The 21,937-nt window shown below is 49.6% G+C and overlaps 1 protein-coding gene across 5 annotated transcripts in view; it reads right to left on the reverse strand.

Annotated features, from left to right (window-relative positions):
- Window positions 1-19,628, reverse strand: part of ldlrap1b (low density lipoprotein receptor adaptor protein 1b) — a 40,647-nt gene extending 21,019 nt beyond the window's left edge. For 2 of the 5 annotated variants that reach the window (XM_056426258.1, XM_056426257.1), the window contains exon 1: window positions 19,225-19,628. In XM_056426258.1, the coding sequence (XP_056282233.1) occupies window positions 19,225-19,309 (85 nt within the window). In that variant the 5' untranslated portion in view covers window positions 19,310-19,628. Of the gene's footprint in view, window positions 1-2,220; window positions 2,311-19,224 lie in introns of all 5 variants that reach the window. The other 3 variants (XM_056426255.1, XM_056426254.1, XM_056426259.1) reach the window with 2 other exon arrangements.
- Window positions 19,629-21,937: the final 2,309 nt, after the last annotated feature.

The raw sequence follows: 21,937 nt of genomic DNA on the forward strand, positions 1-21,937 counted from the left end.
ATTTATGGGCGCCATCTTTGTTTTTAAACTTGGCGACGGGAGATGCGACGATGTTCGAATCATACGGCACGGCCTGCAGCTGCAACCTTACTGTTATTTAGGTTTGCGAGGTGGACGTTTTTCACAGTTTTACAAAAGGTGACCTGGTCAGCTGAAGGGATGCAGACACTTATTCACAATTCAACCTAAAACTACAGACGGTGTTGAAATCTGTGGTGTTATTATACATTTTCAACTCGGTGTCTCGTATGGGGGGGGGGGGGGGGGTGCTAGTGAGAAGCGAGAGTGTGCTCACCTGTGTGCTGTGAGTGCATGCGCGTGCAGACAGCATTTAACGAAGCAGCGCGTGCGCTCTGATCGCTCTTTTAATGAAGTATCGATACTAAAAATATGCTAAATCACATCGTTTTTAACGTACGGGTACTTTGTTAGTATCGCTACACCGTGCAGCGTGACAGCAGCAGATGTAGCGGACTAACAGTCAAGCTAACCTAACTTCCCAAACGCTGTGGACATCTGAACGCTGATTGGCCGAGATGCGACACGTCCCATCAAAGATGTTTTATTGCGAAGAGCACCAGTTCACATTTTCTCCGCGTCTCACTGCAATCAACGGCAGCGGGCCAGGTGAAAAAAATAATAAATCGGAACGCGTCTCTGGTATTGTTCAGGGGGCCGGTCCAAATGTGGAGGCGGGCCGTAGTTTGGGGACCACTGCTCATGACCATCCTCCAGAACTCATTTACAACCCCCGCCACCTCCTACAGGCAAAGCCATTCATAAAAGATGATCTCCTCCAGCGTACGAGGCGCTGACGCTTACTCAGGACTCCATATTGTACATTTCGTCTTCGGAAGGAAACTCTGGGGCTGTGCTTTTGATTTCTTTCATCAGAGGACTCGCTGGGCGAGCTGCTCGAGGCGACACACTTCATAATATACTCGTGTGAGGATAGTCAGAGGGAGTGTGTGTGTGTGGGGGGGGGGGGGCTTTAGAGTTGGAGCAGTGAAAGAGAAAAGTAGACGACATGTGAAACTGCCTTCCCATGTGTCTCCTCTAAAAAAAGGTCCATGAAAAAACAGTCGACATCATCAGCACCCTTCCCCTTGTGGGAGATTTAAATCAACACTGAAGATGCATTGACCTGTAAACGTTATACAGTATTTTTTTTAAAGGGTGAAACATTACCGATGGGCACCGTTTTTTTTCTCCATTTGTACTTTGTGAACAAATCTCTCGTCTTGTAGGAGCCCGTATTGTTTAGGGAACCACTTGGAAACCGTGGCAGAGATGAACCTACGATGTTCCTCGTCTTCACGGGCCACACCGAGCCAACCCGAGTGGTTCTGGAGCCTGGAATGGTCCAAACGCAGCTCCACCCAAACCCATACTGAAGTAACGGGTGAGTCTCAAGGGAACACTCGCTCCCCCCCCCCCCCCCCCCAAAAGAAGGTCAAGGCCTTGGAGCTCCTAAGTGTGAGGAACACATCAGCCGACGTCTTCTCCTGATCCCGTGGCTACATTAGTGCCCGGCTTAGTAGCGCCCTCGCTGTAATACGACCTGCGGCGAGGAATCATTAGCTTCTGTTCACGACCTAAATCAAGTTAGAGCGGTCTACGAGTGCCCATTACGGGATGTAGCCACTTAGGGCTTTTGTATTGAGCGATGCAGATACTCTGGGGGGGGGGGGGGGGGGGGGTAACGGCGGCTCAACCTCAGTCGGCGTTTTCTCACCTCCAGTGCAAAACGCAGCACCGCCGACAGGTCCGCTCAACGACATGTACGATTGTGCTTTGAGAGACGCTCCGAGGGGCTCGAGCCGAGGCTCCGGAGAGAAGCTCCACGTGAACAGGCTCGTCTGGTCCAGCGGAGACTTCAGAAGCAAGCCTCTGGACTTCAGCTGCCCACACCGATGCTGACAGGAGGCAGGCGCAGCGGTTCAGCTGCAGGAGCCTCGGGAGCAGTGGCGGCTGGTGACATTTTTTTGGGGGGGGGGCGCAGTTGGGCGACGTGGTTTAAATAGCACTCAACAATGAGAAGAGGTTTTGAGTAGAATATTGTAAAAAACAAAGCTTTATTTCAAGAACACAGCGTGCTCAACACTGTCCAACAACAACTATCAACACACTGTAACTTTGGGCATGAGAGGTTCAGAGCAGCTTTAAGGAACATTGGGTTGGGTTTCAGAGGTTTGCAAAATAAAAGAGTTTCACCCTGACATGAAAGAGGTTCAGAGCAGATGTAACTGATGTGGAACGGGCATGGAAGAAGTCGGCTCAGATGGTGGATTTTCCCAGCACTTATTTATTCTGCAGAAGACAACAGAACACACACATTTGCCTTCCGATTTGTCTCTGCACTTCCACTTCCCTCAGCAATAAAAAAACATGGTCCATGGAAGACAGGACCACATTAAATCTAAATAATAACAATTCTCATAAAAAACCATGACATGTAACATACAAGGGAAAACAGAGACCCTAATGGACAAAATAAATAACTACATGAGCTAGAAAGTGGCTCAATGAAACCGCCACCAAACGTATATTTTGACAGTCTAAATGACACGACAGCTGGACGCCGGGATCGTATTAACATTCCATTACTGTATGTAACATAAACGGTTAATTTTTATTAAAGAATATAGCCAAAATAGTGCAAAATCGTTTTTCACTCAACTCACCCTCGGCAATATAAAACCATTGTGACGGAAAGACGGACTCAGGAGCAGGAAGTGCAACAGATGGAAAGCAATTTCCGCAGGAAACAGATCTTTAAAAATAACGCTAAATAAAAATAGCTCATTAAAATAAAATTCACAAACACTCAATAATATGGGGGCGGCTTTAGCTCAGTGGGGTAAGAGGGCCGTCCTGCAACCGCAGGGTTGTGGGTTCGATCCCCGCTCTCCCCATTAGTTGCAAGTCGAAGTGTCCTTGAGCAAGGCACTGAACCCCCAGTTGCTTCCCGGGCGCTTCACCGCAGCCCACTGCTCCTTAATAACTAAGGATGGGTTAAATGCAGAGAACTAATTTCCCCTTGGGGATTAATAAAAGTGTATATTCTTATTCTTATATCGTTGAACAACAAACACAAATTAAATTAAATACATTGAAAACAAGAAATGACAGAGTGCATTTCTAACTGTTTGACAGAGTAGACCCACTATATGTAAAGAAAAGTAGCCTCCTCTCTTTAAAGTGGTCAAACTTCTCAATAACTCTGGTTAAAGTCAATCATGTCTGTAACCGGCCTGTTTCCATTATTCTGGAGGGAATGTGTCTGTTTTTCAGAACTTCTTTGTTGTGTTTTCGATGCCAGTTCGGTCTGCAAACAGGGTTAGCTTCATGCTGTTAGCGAGTTAGCTCCATGTTCTTAGCTAGATAACTGCGGCAAGATTCGTGCTTTACACTTGTCTGAAGCTCTGTAGATCCCTCACCCCGTTGTAGTCCAGAGAGTTTCCGTCCCAGGACTTTGGAAAACAGACAGGGGAAACAAAAAACGAATTACTCATGGAGCATTCAGCTAACCAGCTCCGGTTAGCATATCGGCTTGAGGAGAACCTCCGGGTGTACGTCCTCCCGCGGTCAGCGCTTTGCTGCAGAATTTTTAAATCCGGATGTTCGGGTCCCAACTCTTTCAGCCTCTTCTTGTCAATATCTGACCGTCGATTGAAAGGTGTTTGGTGTAGAGATACCAGAGTTTTCAGTCGCCGACGCCATGCTAACATAAAGCTTCTGCTAGCTATGTTGCTCGCGTACCTCCGTGGAGCTCTGGGCAGCAGGGTTGCCAGGTCTGTGTGACACAACCAGCCCAAAAACCAGCCCAATATCAGAACTCAAAATATGCCCGTGCCAAACCATATACACTGCTTTTAAAGTCCAACAGCATTGCTATCATTGCCAAATGTATTGTAATATCTACAAAGTAACAACATATGTTTAGTTTGCCAGCATTAAAAGCAGTTTTCCCTCAAGTTATTTCACCTAGGTCCTAAAATGGCCTTGTTTAATTATACAGTATATTATCATAAATAAAATGTGTACGTGCTGATCTGAGTCAGTTTGGTAGGATTTGGGTATGAATAAATTATTTCATTTAAAATATGGATTTTATTTAAAGATATTCATGTAATTTGCATGCAAAATAGGTCTACCGAACCAAGGACAACAAATTCAACCCGCAACACTTCAAAAGTGGCCCGATTCCAGGAAAACCATGGACCTGGCAACACTGCTCTATGGGCTGAGGAACATACGGGTCTCTGATCTGCCGAATAATCCAATCGCGTGCGCACATTTGTGCGCCCAAGATTCAGTTTCATCCGCCAATGTGAAGCCGGTCATTGCCAAAACGACTGAAATGTTGTATCGATGCCGTACACACACGTTAGACCAGCGCCTCGAAAAAGGGGAGGGGCTTCTCTCCGTGATAATGGCGATATATATTTTTTCACATTAAGTTAAGTGGTTGTTGACAGGGGCTTACGGTCTCCCACACACATTTAGCGCGTCAACACGGTATATTTACTATTTAAATGATTTGGCATATAATGTTTTTTGACATACTTTTTTTTTTTTCTTCTTTTTTTTTCATCTCCAAATTTTAAGAGGGGCGGCGCCCTAGCGCCCCCTATGGACGAACCGCCACTGCTCGGGAGACCCCCGTCCAGAGAGGTCCTGAGGAAGCTGCTTTGACTGCTAGGCCAAAAGACGTGTGATGGTACTGCTATGTTTAGACCGGGGCATGTACCCAGAGTGCTGCTTTGCATGGGATAATAATCCATTTTCATATTGGTCACATTTGCATTCACACAACCAATACACCACCACCCCCCCCCCCCCCCCCCAAGCTCCTCTGCAGCGCTGATTAGAGCAAAACTTCAAAAGGGCTTTTGAGCTAAGCTGGAGCCGTGACTGGTCAGAGAGCGCTGCTCGCCAGGGTGGGTGAGAGAGTGAGTGAAAGAGTGAGTGAGTGAGTGAGTGAGAGAGAGGATGTTTGCCGAGTGGGAACTGGGGATGGGATTTTGGGGGGGATGGGTGGAGGCAGGTAGAGGGGCAGCGACTGCTTCAGCGGGCGAAAGACGTAGCGAGGGGGTTCGTTAAGCCAATTATCTTCAAAGTGCGATGTGGATGACAACGGGGGGGGGGGGGCTCATTCGGTCTTGTTCGGGTGCGCTCTGCTCTGCGGGTCTTCGCGGGGCCACACCCGGAGAAATCCTCCAAACACACAAACCACTGCAGGAATATGAACCGGGCTCCAGCCCAGAGAAATGTGTTATGGAAGGAGAACAAAACAAATATCCGCTGCTTGACATCCAGGTGACGGGGGGATTGGAAAAGGAAATAATAAGAACGAACTCCGCCCAGCATCTGTCAACCTTGGACCAAGTCCCAGATGACATTAATCTCATCAGGGAAAACTAGTGGAAATAAAGAGTCTTACATAAGAGCCGCTCACGCAGAACTGAAACGATCTCCTCGGCTCTGTTGTTGGGCTTTGGAGTTCACGTCCAAGTCGTTCAGCTAAGCTCCAGGATATCAATATGCATGATTGTGTATAATATTCACACGGAGGGATTATCGAGCCTCATCAAGGATTTGCTTTGAAGGCCGACTCGCCTTCAAAATGTTTCATGTTAACCACTCGAAACACAAAGGCACTATATCTGTATATTTGTGTGGATGAAACGTTGTTTTTTTGGCGAGCCGTTTTATTTCTCTACAAAGTGGGTAAAGTGAGCTCGCTCTGCCGTTCACCTGCACTGTAGAACAAGTCCACAAACCTTTAGGAAGTCCACGTCACACAGGTCGACAAAGCAACACGAGGGAGGTCATTAAAGCCAATAAAGGTTTCTTTGCAAATGATGTGTCCAGTACCATTTCAGGTGTCACACTTCTTTGAGAGCCGATCGTTTGAAGCAGAAGCCGGGACTCGTCATTAAGTTTTAATGAAGTGAAGACTACAGAGGCAGCTGTGCCTCCTTTTGATTGCATCAAGAGATGTGGGGAGGCGAGCCGCCACAGAGGGTCGGGAGTTATAATCAAAAGGGATTGGAGGGAGGAGCCCGCGCAGCACGAGGAAGCCACGGCGGGTATTTTGGTCAAAGCCGACGCTAAAAGGAGACGAGACGGGCGACTCGGAGAGGGGGGGGGGGGGGGGGGGAGTATCACCGTCAACCGTGACAGTAATGAGGAGAGAGGGTCTGCTCTTCCCGGCCTCGCCTCCAGACGGGCATCCAGCGGGGGAAGGGAGACGAGACGGGCGGAAGAGAAGCTCACAGATGAGGAAAAGAGTGGATGAAAAGAAAGAGAGAAAAACAAACACGCGCGATGGAATAAAAGTAAAACGCCAGAGATGTGCAGAATGTTGGCAGCGAGGCATCATCCCCGCCTGCGAATTCATGTAACGTACAATTAGGGAGAGACTAAACAGTCCGGTCACCGTGGAAACAGTGGGAGTGCTCGTCTATGCCGTAGGGTGCAGGCTGAATGATGCACTCTGGGGCTGGCGGAGCGGGAGGTGTGCATGCGGCGGGACTGGCACGAAAAACACAAATTACCACAGCGCCCTCCTGACAACGTGGAGGAGTTGTCAGCGCGCTCTGACTTCCTTCTCGCAGATCATCATTGTGCTCGGCGTGAAAGTGAAAAACGCTTCCCGACAGAAAAGCCCCGCGTTGGGACGGAGATACAAATCAAGGCTGGAAAAAAAAAACGCCCACTCAGTGAGTCGCTTCTCAACCCCCCAAAAACAACTATGGGAGCGTGTGATGACAATTTGGTGGGACCCGAAGACCCACGCGGTGATGAACCGCCGCGTGGCACCACAGTGGGCGTGGATGTTCTGGTGATATCTGGGTGGTACCAAGCGACACCAGATGATGTCAGTGCGAGTACAGCGACATGAGGAAGTGTTGAAAGGTCACAGAAGTTAAATATTCAATCCCAGTCTGAACAAATTATCCTTTTGGGGGGGAAGAGGGGGGGGGGGGGACTTGACACAGCCTGGTTGAACTGACTGACACAAATAACAGGCCTTTAGGTCAACAGTCAGATTCCCCACCGACGCTCCAGCCGGTCGAGCTCGCTGCATTAGCAATTTCCCCTTTGTCGAGGTTTGAAAGGAGCCTCTGAGCTCTGAGCGTGGAGCCGCTGGATGAGTGAGGGGACAGAACCCGCCGGACCCCAAACGCTGAGCGCCTGCATCAGGCTGGACACACTCACTGCCTCCTGGAGGGCTAACAAACATCTGCTCGGGGGCTTCTCGGTTTTTAAAAGCACACGCACATGTGGACACACACAGTCTCTCACACACACAGTGGGATGTTGGGAAAAGGTGTGTACTCCTCCCGGAGGATCTGACAGAGGTTCCCAATATGGGACGGCGTAAGTCACCAAAGCAAAAGGTGCTCAGTGGAGGCCTCGGCTGACCTGGCCTGTGGTGAGGTGACCGTCCTCTTACCTCACAGCGACGACACACAAGCAACAAAAAAGAAGGAAAAAGACCTGTCCCAGGATTATTAGACTCCAATCAGGACATTTGGGCGAGTTCAGAAACTGCAGACTCAGGTGAGGAGCGATGCCTGCAAGAGAGCGCCTTGGACAACCTCCAACTTTGCCGCCAAAAAGTGAGCTCCTCCATGAATCTCTGTGCGAGCGCCTTCTTAACGTCAGCTTCTGTGTGAGGGGACGCGGGAAACGTTTGACATGTTGTTGAAACAACCAGGTCATAGCCTCTCGGCGCGAGATACACAAACAGTCGATTCGAGCGACCACAGAGACATAAACTAGCGTCCGGTTCACTGAAGGATTCAAGATTCAAGATGATTCAAGATGTTTTATTTGTCACATACACACACAGGGTGTGCAGTGAAATGAAAGTGGCAATGCTCAGCAGGAATGTGCAAGGGCAACAAGTACACACTATTTACAATAAAAAACAACACAATATTTACAGTAAGTGTGTGTGTGTGTGTGTGTGTGTGCCTAAGAGGGGCAGTTGTGTGGGTCTATGTGGGGGTCCTGGTGAGGTCGGAGTTCACAATCCTGATGGCCTGAGGAAAGAAACTCCGTCTCAGTCTCTCTGTTCTTGCAGCGTGACTACGGAGGCGCCTGCCTGACCGCAGCAGCTGAAACAGTCTGTTGTTGGGGTGGTGAGGATCCTTCATGATCCTGCCGGCTCTGGTTCTGCACCTCCTGGTGTACAAGTCCTGCAGGGTGGGAGTGTAGTTCAATAGTGCGTTCAGCCGAACGCACTACTCTCTGCAGAGCCTTCCTGTCCTGAGCGGAGCAGTTGCCAAACCAGGCTGTGATGCTTCCTGTCAGGACGCTCTCTACAGCTCCAGAGTAGAAGGACTGAAGGATCCTCTGGGAAACTTTAAATTTCCTCAGCTGCCTGAGGTGGTAGAGGCGCTGCCTTGCCTTTCTCACCAGAGTGTCTGTGTTCGTTGACCATGTCAGATCCTCGGTGATGTGGACTCCCAGGTATTTATACCCGCTCACCCTCTCCACAGTAGTCCCGTTAATCCCCAGTGGTGAGTACGTCCTCTGTTGTTGTACCCTCCTAAAGTCCACAATCAGCTCCTTAGTTTTGGTGACATTCATGATGAGGCTGTTGTCCTGGCACCAGAGTGACAGATCAGCAACTTCCTCCAGGTAGGCCTTCTCGTCGTTGTCGGAGATCAGGCCCACCACCACTGTGTCATCCACAAACTTGATGATGGTGTTGGAGCTGAACCTGGCCACACAGTCATGTGTGTACAGGGAGTACAGTAGGGGCTGAGGACGCAACCCTGGGGATCCTGTGTTCAGGGTGAGGGATTTGGAGGTGTGTCTGCCCACCCTGACCACCTGTGGCCTGGCGGTCAGGAAGTCCAGGATCCAAGCACACAGGGGGTGTTCAGTCCCAGCTCAATCAGCTTGCCGGCCAGTCTGGAGGGGACTATGGTGTTGAAAGCTGAACTATAATCAATGAACAGCAGTCTCACATAGCCCCCTCTGGCTGTCCAGATGAGAGAGTGTGGTGTGCAGTACCTGGGAGACAGCATCATCCGTGGATCTGTTTGGGCGATAAGCAAACTGCAGCGGGTCCATGGAGGAAGGGAGGAAGGCGCAGATGTAGTCCTTTATCAGCCTCTCAAAGCATTTCATGACCACCGAGGTGAGGGCCACGGTGGGTACTCATTCATACATGCTGGAGAAGTATTCTTGGGCACAGGGACAATAGTGGATGTCTTGAAGCAGGCGGGGACCACGGACTCAGCCAAGGAGAGGTTGAATATTGTGGTGAACACTGGAGCTAGCTGGTTAGCACAGGTCTTCAGTACTCGCCCAGATATGCCATCTGGACCTGCAGCTTTCCTGGTGTTCACCCTCAACAGAGCCCTCCTCACACTGTGCTCGGTCACAGAGAGTGTGTGTTCATCCCCAGCGGTAGAACTCACCTCGGCTACGCTTAACGGTGTTGTTGTTAGCCGCGAGCTAGCGCTGTTGTTGCTAGCCTCAAACCGTGCATAAAATGAGTTCAGGTCGTCCGCTAGGGATGCGTCGGCACTCACCATAGCGCGGGTCTGCTCTGGTAGTCTGTGATAGTCCGTAGCCCCTGCCATAGGCGCCTGGTGTCGCGCTGCTCCATCTGTGATTCCACTCTGTCTCGGTACCTCCTCTTGGCTTCCTTCACCGCCTCCTCAGTCCATAGACCGCTGCCTTGTACTCGTCCATGTTGCGGATACAAGACCGGAGTTATAGGCAGCAGTACGGGCGTTCACAGCTTCACGGATGGATCTATCAACCCACGGCTTTTGGTTAGGAAAGACCCTAACTTTTACCGTGGGGACGATGGTGTCCGCTAAGCGTTGCTATGAGGCTCATTGCTACTTCCAAGAACTCGCTGACGTCACTGGAACTGGATTGGATCATGTCCCAGTCGACGACACGCAGAGCGCCCTGTAGCTCAGCCTCTGATTGGTCAGACCACCGCGTTCGTTCCTCGTCACTACCGCTTCCCGCGATCTTTTGTCGGTACTCCGGAAGCAGAAAAATGGCGGCATGGTCTGATTTGCGAACGGAGGAGAGAGACAGCCTTGTAGCCTCTCTTGAATGGCGTATAGCAGTGGTCCAACGTTCTTTCCTCTGGTAGCACACGTAATGTGCTGGTGAAAGTTCGGCATGACTTTTTAGGTTTGCCCTGTTAAAGTCCCCAGCCACCACCACAGCCGTCGGGATACTTGTTCTGATGCCGACATAACACATCATGTAGGTCCGATAGTGCTACGTCGGTGTCCGCTTGTGGTGGAATGTAGACGGCTGTGGTGATGACCGAGCTGAACTCCCGGGAAGGTAGAATGGACGGCATGAGATCGTCAGATGTTCCAGGTTCGCGAGCAGGAACGAGAAAGAGTCTTAATGTGCTTGGGGGCGCACCACATGTTGGTAGTCATGAAGCAAAGCCCTCCACCCTTAGATTTACCAGACTCTTCCGTTCTGTCTGCACGGAAAACAGAGAAGGACTCGGTTGGGCATATGACTCGATCCGGCACCAGCCGGGTCAGCCAAGTTTCCGTCAGACAAAAGATGTTACAGTCCCTCATGTCCCGTTGGAATCTGATCCTTGCCCTAACATCATCCATCTTATTTTCCAGAGACTGGACGTTAGCAAGAAGGATGCTGGGCAGAGGTGGACGGTGGGCTTGAACTCTCAGTCTGTTCCGAATTCCGCTCCGTTTCCCTCGATGTTTTCGTCGTCTCCCCGTAGTAGCGGCTCCACTGTTGTTGATGTGGTTCGCTCGTACGATCTCTGCCGGCCACGCTGGATCGATGGAAAAAGTGGACAAAAACCCTTGTTTAGCGCAAAAGTTTATGTCCAAAAGTGTGCTGTGGTCGTATGCTGTTAGTGCCGATGTGTTTGTGGCAAAGAAAACATTAAAAATAAACACAAAAACTAAAAGAGCGCACAATCTCCGCGGAGCTACCTCGACGGCGTCTGGACACAGCCGCGCCATTTTTTTTGCGATCGATACCAAGTAAGTAGGACGAGCAGTCCCTCTTTGCTCCCCGTCCCCGGGCAGCAGGGTGGCCGTGGTATTCTTCTACCCCGGCGAGGCCTGGACGATGTTCCTAAACGTCGAAGTCGCTGTAGGACGCCTAATGGCTTTTTGGTGGCCGTTCAAAACCGATTGCAGTCGGGTCGGCAGAACGGATTTGGAGTCGTGGTTTAAGTCACGACCCTGAGACACGCGTCTTCCAGCATTAAAATGAATCCACTCAGAAGGAAAGTGAGGAGAGGGGAGGGATTACAGCTGATGACCAGCTGAGGCCAGAATGTCCTCTCGACAGGAGGCCGAGTTATGAAGCGGATCCTAAAAAGCACACCGTGCACCGACCCGCCAACCCGGGGGAGCTGGTTTCTGCAAACGAACCATTAGAAACATGCCTCTCCATCATGTGTGTGTGAATAATGCTTGACCTTACACACACATATATAAATAAATAATAGAAATGGCTGTGGTATGTTATGTGATAATATCCCAGCTGTTGGTGGTTAGTGCAACACCATCGAACGCCCACGCCCCGCCTTGCTGCGTGTGGCTCAGCAGATGTTTCACGGCTCAAACCCCTCCTCAAACTAACCATCAATGTCTCCGTTATGCAGCGGCTCCGGGGTACAGGGTCCAAACCGGACAGGTTGACTGGGTCAGCGGTGGGCAGGTCCATCTTTCAATCGGTGTGGGTGGCGGTTCAATCCAGCAGCATGACCTCTGACCCCGAGTTGCTCCCTGTAGCCGTGTGTGAAGTGTAACTACGATTGTAAGTCGCTTTGGATAAAAGCGTCGGCTAAATGTCACTTCATGTAAATTACGAGGGCCGCTACGCCAAAGCAGGACAATGAAAACCAGCATCAACATAAAGTCAATGAGCTATTCTCTGGCTCTGACGGTTTGACGCCTTGTTTGGTCACATCATGGCCTCAAGGGCTGAGGACTTTACTTCTTGTTGAGCCAGTTCCTCACCGGGACCCTGAGACTTCACAGATGTGCCTCTGCAAATCTCCGCTTGGCGTCCTTACTCCAATATTATTATTTTCATGTGCCTCTTCGCAGAGACATGTTTTAACGTGTCATTTTGGCAGCCGGGGCAGACGTACAGGGTGGGGGGGGGGGGACGGTCAATGAGCGGTAATGGAATCTTCCATTCAGAAAAATAAATTAAAAACCCTCCCCTGCATTCCTCTGGATCTCCTCTCCAAGCCGAGTGCAGGGTGTGTCATGTGAGGTTTCACTTGCACAACCTCTGACGGGACACGACGGGGAGGTCTGGACGTCTTGGTGCGCGAGAGAAAAAGCATGTTTTACCTGAATTACATGCTGACCAGTGGTAGTGGGGGGGGAGTTCACGACCCAAAAGATTGCCATAAACTTCGGCAGCTTGACTGACGAGTTGGAGAAAAGTAATGCTGGAGGTACCCAACAACGTCTTATTCCCGCTTCTGCTGTGGAGCCGTGGTCTTAACATCGTATAACAGTGTTATTAACTCTCCTTGCTCAGAACAGATTACAGACTAACGGATTTGTAATTGCTGGGCTTAGTGAGTTACCAACTATTGGCTCAGATAGCAGTCTGAATATAGACCACCGTTCAAAAGTTTGGGGTCACCCAGACGATTGTGTTTTCCATGAAAATTCACTTTTATTTATCAAATGCAAAATTAATAGAACATACGGTCAAGACGAAAAGGATAGAAATAATGATGTTTATTTGAAATATTAATTGTGTTCTTCAAACTCAAAGGAAGGCCAGTTTTATAGCTTCTCTCACCAGCATAACTGTTTTCAGCTGCGCTTAACATTAAAAAGGGTCTTCTAAGGCGTACCATTAGAACACTGGAAATGGGCCTCTATACACCTATGTCGATATTTAATTAAAAAACAGACGTTTACACCTAGAATAGTCATTTACCACATTAACAATATATAGCGTGTATTTCTGATTAATGTAATGTTATCTTCATTGGAAAAAAAGTGCTTTTCTTGCATGTCTACATTTTTGACCCCAAACTTTTAAATGGTAGTGTACTTAATTGGCATTTCCACGTATTGCTGTAAAAGTTTGACGGCATTTATTCAGCCACCGATAACTCCTCCTCCTCACGGCGCCGAGGAACCGTGAACGAGCACACTGACCACATGTCGACGGCGCATATGGCTGAAGGAGATTACATGAATTATTTCTCAACAGGAAGGTGGACTGGTTAGCCCCCGAGCATCCGGCCCAGAGCTTTCTTCTGGCTTCACTGAATGCCATTATCTTTCAAGTAGCCCCACTCCCCACGGTGGGGAAAAGTGAGGCGAATAAAAGATGCTCTGTTCCCTCTATTCCCTTAACTAAGAAAAATAAGAAAATCAATCTTAGTGGAGTTTTATTTTTCTTAGTCTCTGCCATGAATGTGTATGTTTTAATTCTAATTAGTCTTTTGGAGCAATTTATGCAGTTTACACAGAAAGAGGGGGAGTGTTTACTTTGAAATAATGACTCAGAAGCAAACATAACTCAAAAGGGAATATATGTACATTGCTCTAATCACGGGCGACTGAAAGCAATATCGCACAGCGAAGAAGAAGAGAAAATAGAGCGCCTTGTCAATTTAATCAGACTGCAGTTCAACTTGGCCTGTGCCAGTTACCGACGTGACGGCAACAATTACCATGTTTAAAGTTTCCCTCTTTTTCCTGCTGCGTCAGCCGAAAACACCAGAGAGGCAAACATCCATTTGTGTTATTGTCCTGGAGGAGAAACGGTGACAGAGCATGTGCAGTCCTCTCCGTACAGTGACTCCACACACACAGAGGCGTACAGATACAACAGATCTGAACAGGGCTGTAAATCACTGAGGGCTTTACAACTTCATAAAGGAAGCTGGAAGCAATCTGCATTACAGCCTCGCAGCCCCTTAGTGACTTTGTGCAGGGGACAGAGCGCCGTGGGGACGGTGTGGACCACATACAGTCTCTATCACAACACATCAATAAAGAAAGGGAGGCTACTTAGCGTAAACAGCTACTTAAAGGCCTACCCAGTCTGTAATTAACAAGTACGCCTCTTTAAATTAAATAAAAAATAAATAAATATACACTTTTATTAATCCCCAAGGGGAAATTAGTATAAAAAACACAAATATAAGAAGGGTTAGTGATCTGGGGGAGAAGGTGAACTGTTGTAGAGCCTCATAGCGGCGGAATATGTTCCTTCTCCTCTCTCTCTTGTGGCAGCGGAGCGTGAGAGACGGCCTGGAGAAAGTCCTCCTCTCTGTCAGAGGGAGGTGGTGTGGGTGGTCATGGGTCCAATATGGACACCAGTTTCTTCAACAACCCTCTCCTCACCACCACCTCCTCTCTCAGCTGGCAGGCATTATGGAGCCAGCCTTAGTTTGTTAAGACGGCTGGTGTCACTGCTCGATGCTGCTCCAGCACACTGGCCACAACCGACTGGTAGAATAACTCCACATCTGCTGCACACGCTGAAGATCAAGCTTTCAGGACTCCGCCCAGGTACTTGTACTCCCCACACCATGTCACGCCACTCCCAGGACACTCAGAGGGTGTAGCTGCTGCCTCATCTCTCTGGTTGGCCACGTTCAGCGCAGGTGGTTCTGGTTCTCATCTTTACAAAGTCACTGTCACACTCACCTGCTCCTCCTCCCTCCATCCCTAATACACCACCACTGGTTCCCTGTGGGTTTGACATCACCGCACCAGACTCAGACAGCACACGCCATTCTTGGTCTGTCTGTCTGCAGGCTGTCCTGATCAGTAGATGGTCCAGAGATGGTGGCGTCCACACCACAGCTTCTACTGGAGAAGTCAAAGTGACTCTCACAGAGACATCGGTTCCATCCAGGTGCGACTGAGCTCAAGCAGCAGGTAGATGATCCCACATGAGGCTGGTAAGCAAATTGCAGAGGGTCCAACGGATTTTCACACCGGCCGGAGGTGGGCCAAGAGCAGCCCAGCACCTTATGGGAGGTGAGGCGACTGTCGGTAGTCGTTGAGGCCAGATGGTGCTGACTTTTTTGGGACAGGGACCAGGCGACGCGTTCCAGCACTGACGGGACCCCAGCCTCAGGCTGAGGTTGAAGAGGCGCTGCAGGACTGATGCCATCAGGACCTTCAGCTCTTCTCACCTGGTCAGTCGTCACACAGAGAGGGGGGAGGAGAGGAGCCCATTGTGAGGGCTCGGTGGGGTGGATGTGCAGCTCAGGGGGGGGAGGGAGGGGGAGGGTGTGGAGAGGTGATGTGTGTGAGAGGAGGGGAGGGTGAACAGCTTTCTTCATGTTAAGCGCCTTCTCCCTGATGTCCTCCCCTGCGGTCCACACAGCACATCCCAGTCCGTTGACTGCAAGCAGTCCTGTAGCGCCGTTAGGCCCAGAAGCCGACCCAGCTGATGGCGGCACGCACCACGACAACCACAATGGCTCTCGGCAAATCTCTCGGGGCACGGCCATACGCCCACGGGCCAATTTTAACGGTATTTCCATCCCGCCTCATCTTACCGCTCTGTAGTGCCGCCTCTGTCAGCAACAGTCCTGAAGCTTGGCAAAGACGCTGTTGATCCGTCAGTGCGCATGCCAGGTCGCAGTGAAGCACAAGAGAAGACAAAGAGACCGAACGAAGATCCTCTCGGTACCAGCGCCGAGCTCATCTCGGCTTATTCGTTATTAGACCAGACGCCCGCCTATGACGACGGTACCGGTGGGGTTTTGTATCTCCCGTCTCGCTTCTCCGCTGACTCCACCATGCAACCGGATCAGCCTCCTCCGTCCAGCAGAAGCTCAGGTCTCTCTGTCTCAGCTCGGGCCGCCTGCACCTGCATCAACTGAGCAGGATCGCGACAGCGGTCCCGTCCCAGTGGCTTGCGTTGTTAGGTAGCCCTCACTCAAAACAAAAGTGAACAAAAGCCAGTAGTATAGAAAGTAAAGTAAAAGTTAGTCAAGAAAAAACTGAAAAAAGAGAAAAGAAAAGAAAAAAAAAAAAAAAAGAAAAGAAAATAAAAAAAAAACAAAATAAAGCAAAACAGCATACACACGCTTGAACACAAACTTCTGCCGCTGCAGTGACACACGCCACCTGATCAAATGGAGCCAAATGCAAATGAGCCAACAGCGACACAGACTCTCCTCTCCGGCTCGCCGACACTACCGGTCAAAAGTTAGGGGTCACTTAGACATGTCCTTATTTTTCAAAGAAAAGCCCTGGGTTTTTCCAATAAAGATAACATTAAATTAATCATAAATACACTCTAGACATTGTTAATGTGGTAAAATGACTTCTGTTTTTAATGAAATCTCTCCATAGGTGTGTAGAGGCCCATCTCCAGTGTTCTCATGGTTCATTGTGTCATCGCCTTAGAAGACCAACGGGGGGTAAGAAAACCCTCGAAAACCCTTTTCATGTGAGCACAGCTGAAAACAGTTATGCTGGTGAGAGAAGCTATAAAACATGCCTTCCTTTGAGCGACAAGTTTGAAGAACAAAACTCATATTTCAAATAAAAATGTATTTCTAACTATATTTTCTATTCATTTTGCAATTCATCTGATGAATAAAAGTGTGAGTTTTCATGGAAAACACTAAATCCTCTGGGTGACCCCACACTTTTGAGCGGTAGTGTCGTTGTTTTAATGATGCAGTGGCATCGGTTTGACGCCATTCTCCCATCATCAGCCCTCTGCCACGGGTGGACAGGCGTCCCCGCGTGTGCCCGCTTCAACATCGACAACCCCACAGAAGAGAGCTCCTTGACCGGAGACGTGGGAGGGAGCCGTCTCACTTCAATGCAGACGGGGATGTTCTGCCCTCCCACACTTTTCAGGCAACGGAAAAGAAAAGACAACCGGCCTCCATGACCTAAAAATATGGTTGCTGTTGCATACCACCACCCCCCCCCCACCCCCTTTGAAACAGGAACTATTCAGATGTTATGGGGGGGGGGGACAGGATGATTCTGTCAGCTCAGCAGACTGCCAAAAAACAACAGAGCGGTTTGAAACTACGCAGGAAATGACACATTCTTGCACGTGCCGGCTGAGGCCAAAATCAGCGGAAACGTGGTGCTAATGTACGCCAACGTTAACATGGTGACATGCAGGGATCACTCAAAGAGACAGTTCTGTAAAAAATAAATAAACAATGCTGGAACCTGTCAGGATCCAGCTGTGACGGTGGGAGAGAAGGAATGCGGAGGGATGCCAAAGAGAAGACGGGCTGCGATCACGCCGGAGGAAAAAGAAAGACCAGCTCAGGAGACCACATTTTGCTCTGGAGCATTTTGGCCCAAATTATGCAGCCGTCTAAAATCTGCAGATGAAAAGCAGAAATCACACGAATGAAAAAGAGGAATTGGTCCAATTCACACAGCATCGCGTGTACAATGACGACGGCGTCTGGTCACGTCTGGTGCCAGGAAGCTTCTGCCTCAAGATGAAACAAGTTGCCTTCCTAAATCATGACTCTGCAGTTCACTGGTGCCAACCGAAACACAGCGACGCCTGCAATCATCTCAGCAGATTGAAGAAACAAAGAAGAAGAAGAAAAGAGGAAGATGAACAGTTACTTGATTACAGACAAAAGAGGAAGCTCAAATGAATAGGCATTGTGGAGGATGACAAGATGAGATAGATATCACATTGGTTGACAGTCAGACTGTCTGTCTGTCTGTCTGTGGCGACAGCAGAGAGACAGGAGGATGTGTTGCCACAGATTGACTGTCAAGTCGCAGCAATGATCTAATTGGTCGTTAGTCCTCCGTGACCACTGCATTCACAATGCATATTGTGCAACAAAGCATCAATTGCACATGTGTAACATCTTGCTGCTCCATTGTCTGTGAAATAAAAGGGGGAGGGGGGCATTCCCCCTTTTGTAAAGCGGGTGGAGGAGCTCCGCCTGCTCATGACAGCCTGCTGTCAGCCAGCGTGGTGCTGATTGTACACATTGTAGTTGGAGCCGGGCTCGTAGAAAAACCTGTGATTAAAGCCCCGGTATTCCAGCTCCCCGCCCCTCCAAAAAAAGAAAGAATATTTAGTCCAGGAACATAGTATATCGCCTAGCAACAGTGCGTTGCTAGGCTCACACAGCCTCGCCAGGAAGACAACCCTCACTTCTTTCCCTACAGTGACCCCCCTCCCTCCCTCCTCCCTACAGTGACCCCCCTCCCTCACTTCACTCCCTACAGGGACCCCCCCTCCCTCCTCCCTACAGGGACCCCCCTCCCTCACTTCACTCCCTACAGCAGGGGTGTCAAACTCATTTCCCCCCGTGGGCCACATCTGCATCATGGCCGCCTCTTAAAGGGCCGGTTGTAACAGAAGTATATAAACGTATAAACTACTCCCCAACATATTGTTAAATCTCTCTCTCGTCATTTAATTATTGCTTATTTGAGTGTAGAAATATTGTACATGAAAATAGACTAATATTATAACATAAATCCATTTCATCTGAAACCTTCAAAATAAAAGCACGGGATTTGTTGTCATAAATGTCTTTAAGAAAAGGTGATCGTGTGTCTTTCAAGCCGTCGGGGGGCCACATGAAATGAAGTGGCGGGCCACATTCGGCCCGCGGGCCTTGCGTTTGACACCTGTGCCCTACAGTGACCCCCCCCCCCCCCCCTCTCTCTCAGCAGTCCTCACCAGCTTCAGCTCCCCAGCCGAGCGTCCCTGTTGTAAATGTCTCCCGTGTCAGAGGGACGTGGCAGAGGGCTTCCAGCCTTCCACTAACTTTTTGTTCACGTTGTATTTATAAAATCACGGCGCTGCCGCTTTTGTTCCGCGGGGATACAAACCAACAAAAAGTCGCTCGACTTGTAAGAAAAGTGGAGAACTTGTTTCTCCGTGAGCGAAACCACCCAGCAGCCTCCAGCCGGAGTCCTCTTCCCGGCTGCGAGGCGCTGCTGTCAGCTTCAAGTTCAACATCATAACATCATTTATGACTTCGAGTTTAACTACTGGTGTTTCGGGTGGACCCTCCGCCCCCCGTCCCCACTCCCTCTACACCCACACTGACAGCTATCTCCCCCCTGACCCCCCCAGACAACTGGAGCTGATGCCCGGCGCCGCGTCGCGCAGCCCGGCTCCGTGAGCCCCGGAGAGCCGCTGGTGGAGGCTAGCTTGCTTCGGTGTAGCCGGCTAACGCCTCCGCCGTCACGCACGAACAGCCCCGATACTCACTTTTGTGCCTCCCGGCGGCCCACGACTGTTTGGCGATGCTGGGGCTCCGTATAATTGCCCTTCCGGCGGATTTCAAAGCGTCCATATCGTGCTCCAACAAAGTGTGGCGGCGAACTGCCCGGCGAGCGCCCGTTGGGTGTCGGCGTCGAAACGAGCCGCACTCCGCTCCGCACTCCGCTCGCTTCACAACAGTCTCCCGTTCAAACTTTGTTTCTGCTGTTTCTCCTTCCTCCCCTCCTCCGCGCGGACGCCTCTCAGTCGACGGTAGATTATCATGTTCGTCCCCCTGGGCGGCGTTTTGTATGTAAATTTAACCGGATAATGTGCGTGACGTCCGGGTTGTGGAATCACGCGAGTGAGGTGGTGGTGGTGGTTGTAGCGGCGGCGAGAGGCGGGCGGTGTTTAGTTCCTGTTAAACACACACGCACACACACACACACACACGCACACACGCATGCACGCACACACACGCACACACACGGCGCCGCTTCACTCCCACCCGGTGTGCTTTGTGACCAACGGTTTGCCAGTCACATCACGGGCTGAGGTCGGACCCCCGAGGGGGGGTCTTCAGCCACGTGGCCTCCCCCGTGTGGAGCCTCCTGTCAGGGGGCGATCGTCCCCTCCAGAACACGGGTCGGAGAGCATTAAACAAAAATACTTGGATTCAGTTGCCTCACCTTTTCAGTTTGATGCATTCAATGTTCTGCACCGGAATAAAAACGACATTAATATTGTTATTATTATTATTATTATTATTATTTATTATTTTGTCACGGCCATTCTTCGCAGTCTGCAAGATGCTCTGATTTGGTTCCATACTCATAAATGAACCCCCATATTCTGCCCTGGCTATAGCCCACAGGAGAACAGCTGCAGGGGAGGGGGGCTATGTATGTGTGTATGTGTGTGTGTGTGTGTGTGTGTGGTGGTGGTGGTGGTGGTGGTGCTTTCTTGGAAAAAGCCACTGTTAGTGAGTCAAAACAGAATTGATTGCCAAAGGAGTCCCTGCTGGGCATGTGGAGGAAAAAGGGGTTTCCTGATGAAAGAATGAGGTCAGGGAGATCTGGACTGAGGACAAAAGATGTCTAATGTCTTAGGAAGAGGAAACCCCTGCTCGCCACCCAAGAGCAAGTCATGTCACATTGATCTTTGGTTGTGCGTGATTTAAAAAACATGTTGAATGGCCAAAGGGACGAGAGACGGACCACGACTGAGATCAAAATGACCCTTTGTGACCTTTTATAGTGCGAGTGTTGAGATGATGCAAGGAAACACGTTTAATTTCATCATCATCCTCAAACTGAGATGGTATAATATATAATTTGGGCGTTGGCATTGTATCGGCTGCATTGTGCAAAAAAACATTTTAAATGACACCAAGCACAATTTCTTTAAATTGAATTCTTTTGAGCTGCCGTCATCGAGTCACTCATGGAGAATGGCTTGAAAAAATAATAATAAAACATTTCATAGGAGATGAAAAGCTGGGTTACAAGAGAGCAACGGGCCAACGCATCCCCCCAGGGACACTTCAACTCCACCGTCTTCAATATGAAGCTCGGGTAGCAATTATACAGTATTGAGTTCATGCTGCACAACAACAAAAAGCGGGGAAATATCCCCCCCATCAGTGTGCAGCAGTGTAACACAAATCATCCACTCTCAGGCAGGTGCTTCCCTTCTTTCTTAGCAGCCTCTTCGAGAGAAGAGAAACAAAAAGATGTCGTTTTTATGCTTGTAAATCTGCCGCTTGCTCCATATGAGACATACCTGGACTTTTACAGCAACAAGGGTATGGAGGAGAGAGAACACATCCCACTGCAACAGATTATTCTTATGAAAGACAAAATGCAAAAATTCATCACACACACACACAAGTCGATGTCCGCCAAGGAAACTGCCCCATGGTCCTCATCAAGAGAAACACCTGTAATGTCCTCATCATTATGGCTCCTTCTCCCCAAACAGCTGGATTTACTGTAGATTAAGTGATGTCTGATGGCATCGCGAGTACAGCTGTGCCAGATGCAGACGGCTACAACAGACCCATTACAATCCGTTAATTCCACACTGGATTCGGCCAAAAGCGAGCGGTGCCAAATGGTGACAAGGAGAGCAATAAAGTGCTGAGGGCCGAGTGCAGAGCCAACAAGGAGCGAGGAGCTCTACCCCACATGTGCAGGTTCGTGGAGCGTATTCGGGGCCTGAGTGTGACACAGTGCTGAGGTGGAGGAGGGGGATGGGTTGTGGGTGGGGGCTTCTGTCAAGCATTGAAAGACACCGTTCCTGGCACAGGAACTATTTATCTGCCCACCGAAAATTCCCCCAAGCGCATTACAGATGAATGAATTATCATTCCAATCAAAACGCCCCAAGGTCTCCCACTCGTGGTTCCACCGCTGAAGTCTGAAGGCCAGAGGTCAAGCCGAGCAATCACGTCCACATTTGAAAAGACAACGAGCCGAGTGGAGAAAGATGTGCCCAAATATTAAACATTATTTACACGGTGCATAGGGACTTCCTCTACCGACCCAACGCTGCCTACTGGTCCTCGTGTTTTGACGAGCGGCGATTAGCGGTTAGCGTGAAGGAATTACTCATACTTTCCTTTTGTTAGAGCTAAATGGGATTTTCTAGTCTTGAATAGAGGGATTTAGTGGTTCTTGACAGAATAAAAAAATCAGTGTATGTGGACAGATTATCCCTTCCA

Source organism: Pseudoliparis swirei, chromosome 11 (assembly GCF_029220125.1).
Source record: "Pseudoliparis swirei isolate HS2019 ecotype Mariana Trench chromosome 11, NWPU_hadal_v1, whole genome shotgun sequence".
NCBI classification, from domain to species: Eukaryota; Metazoa; Chordata; class Actinopteri; order Perciformes; family Liparidae; genus Pseudoliparis; species Pseudoliparis swirei.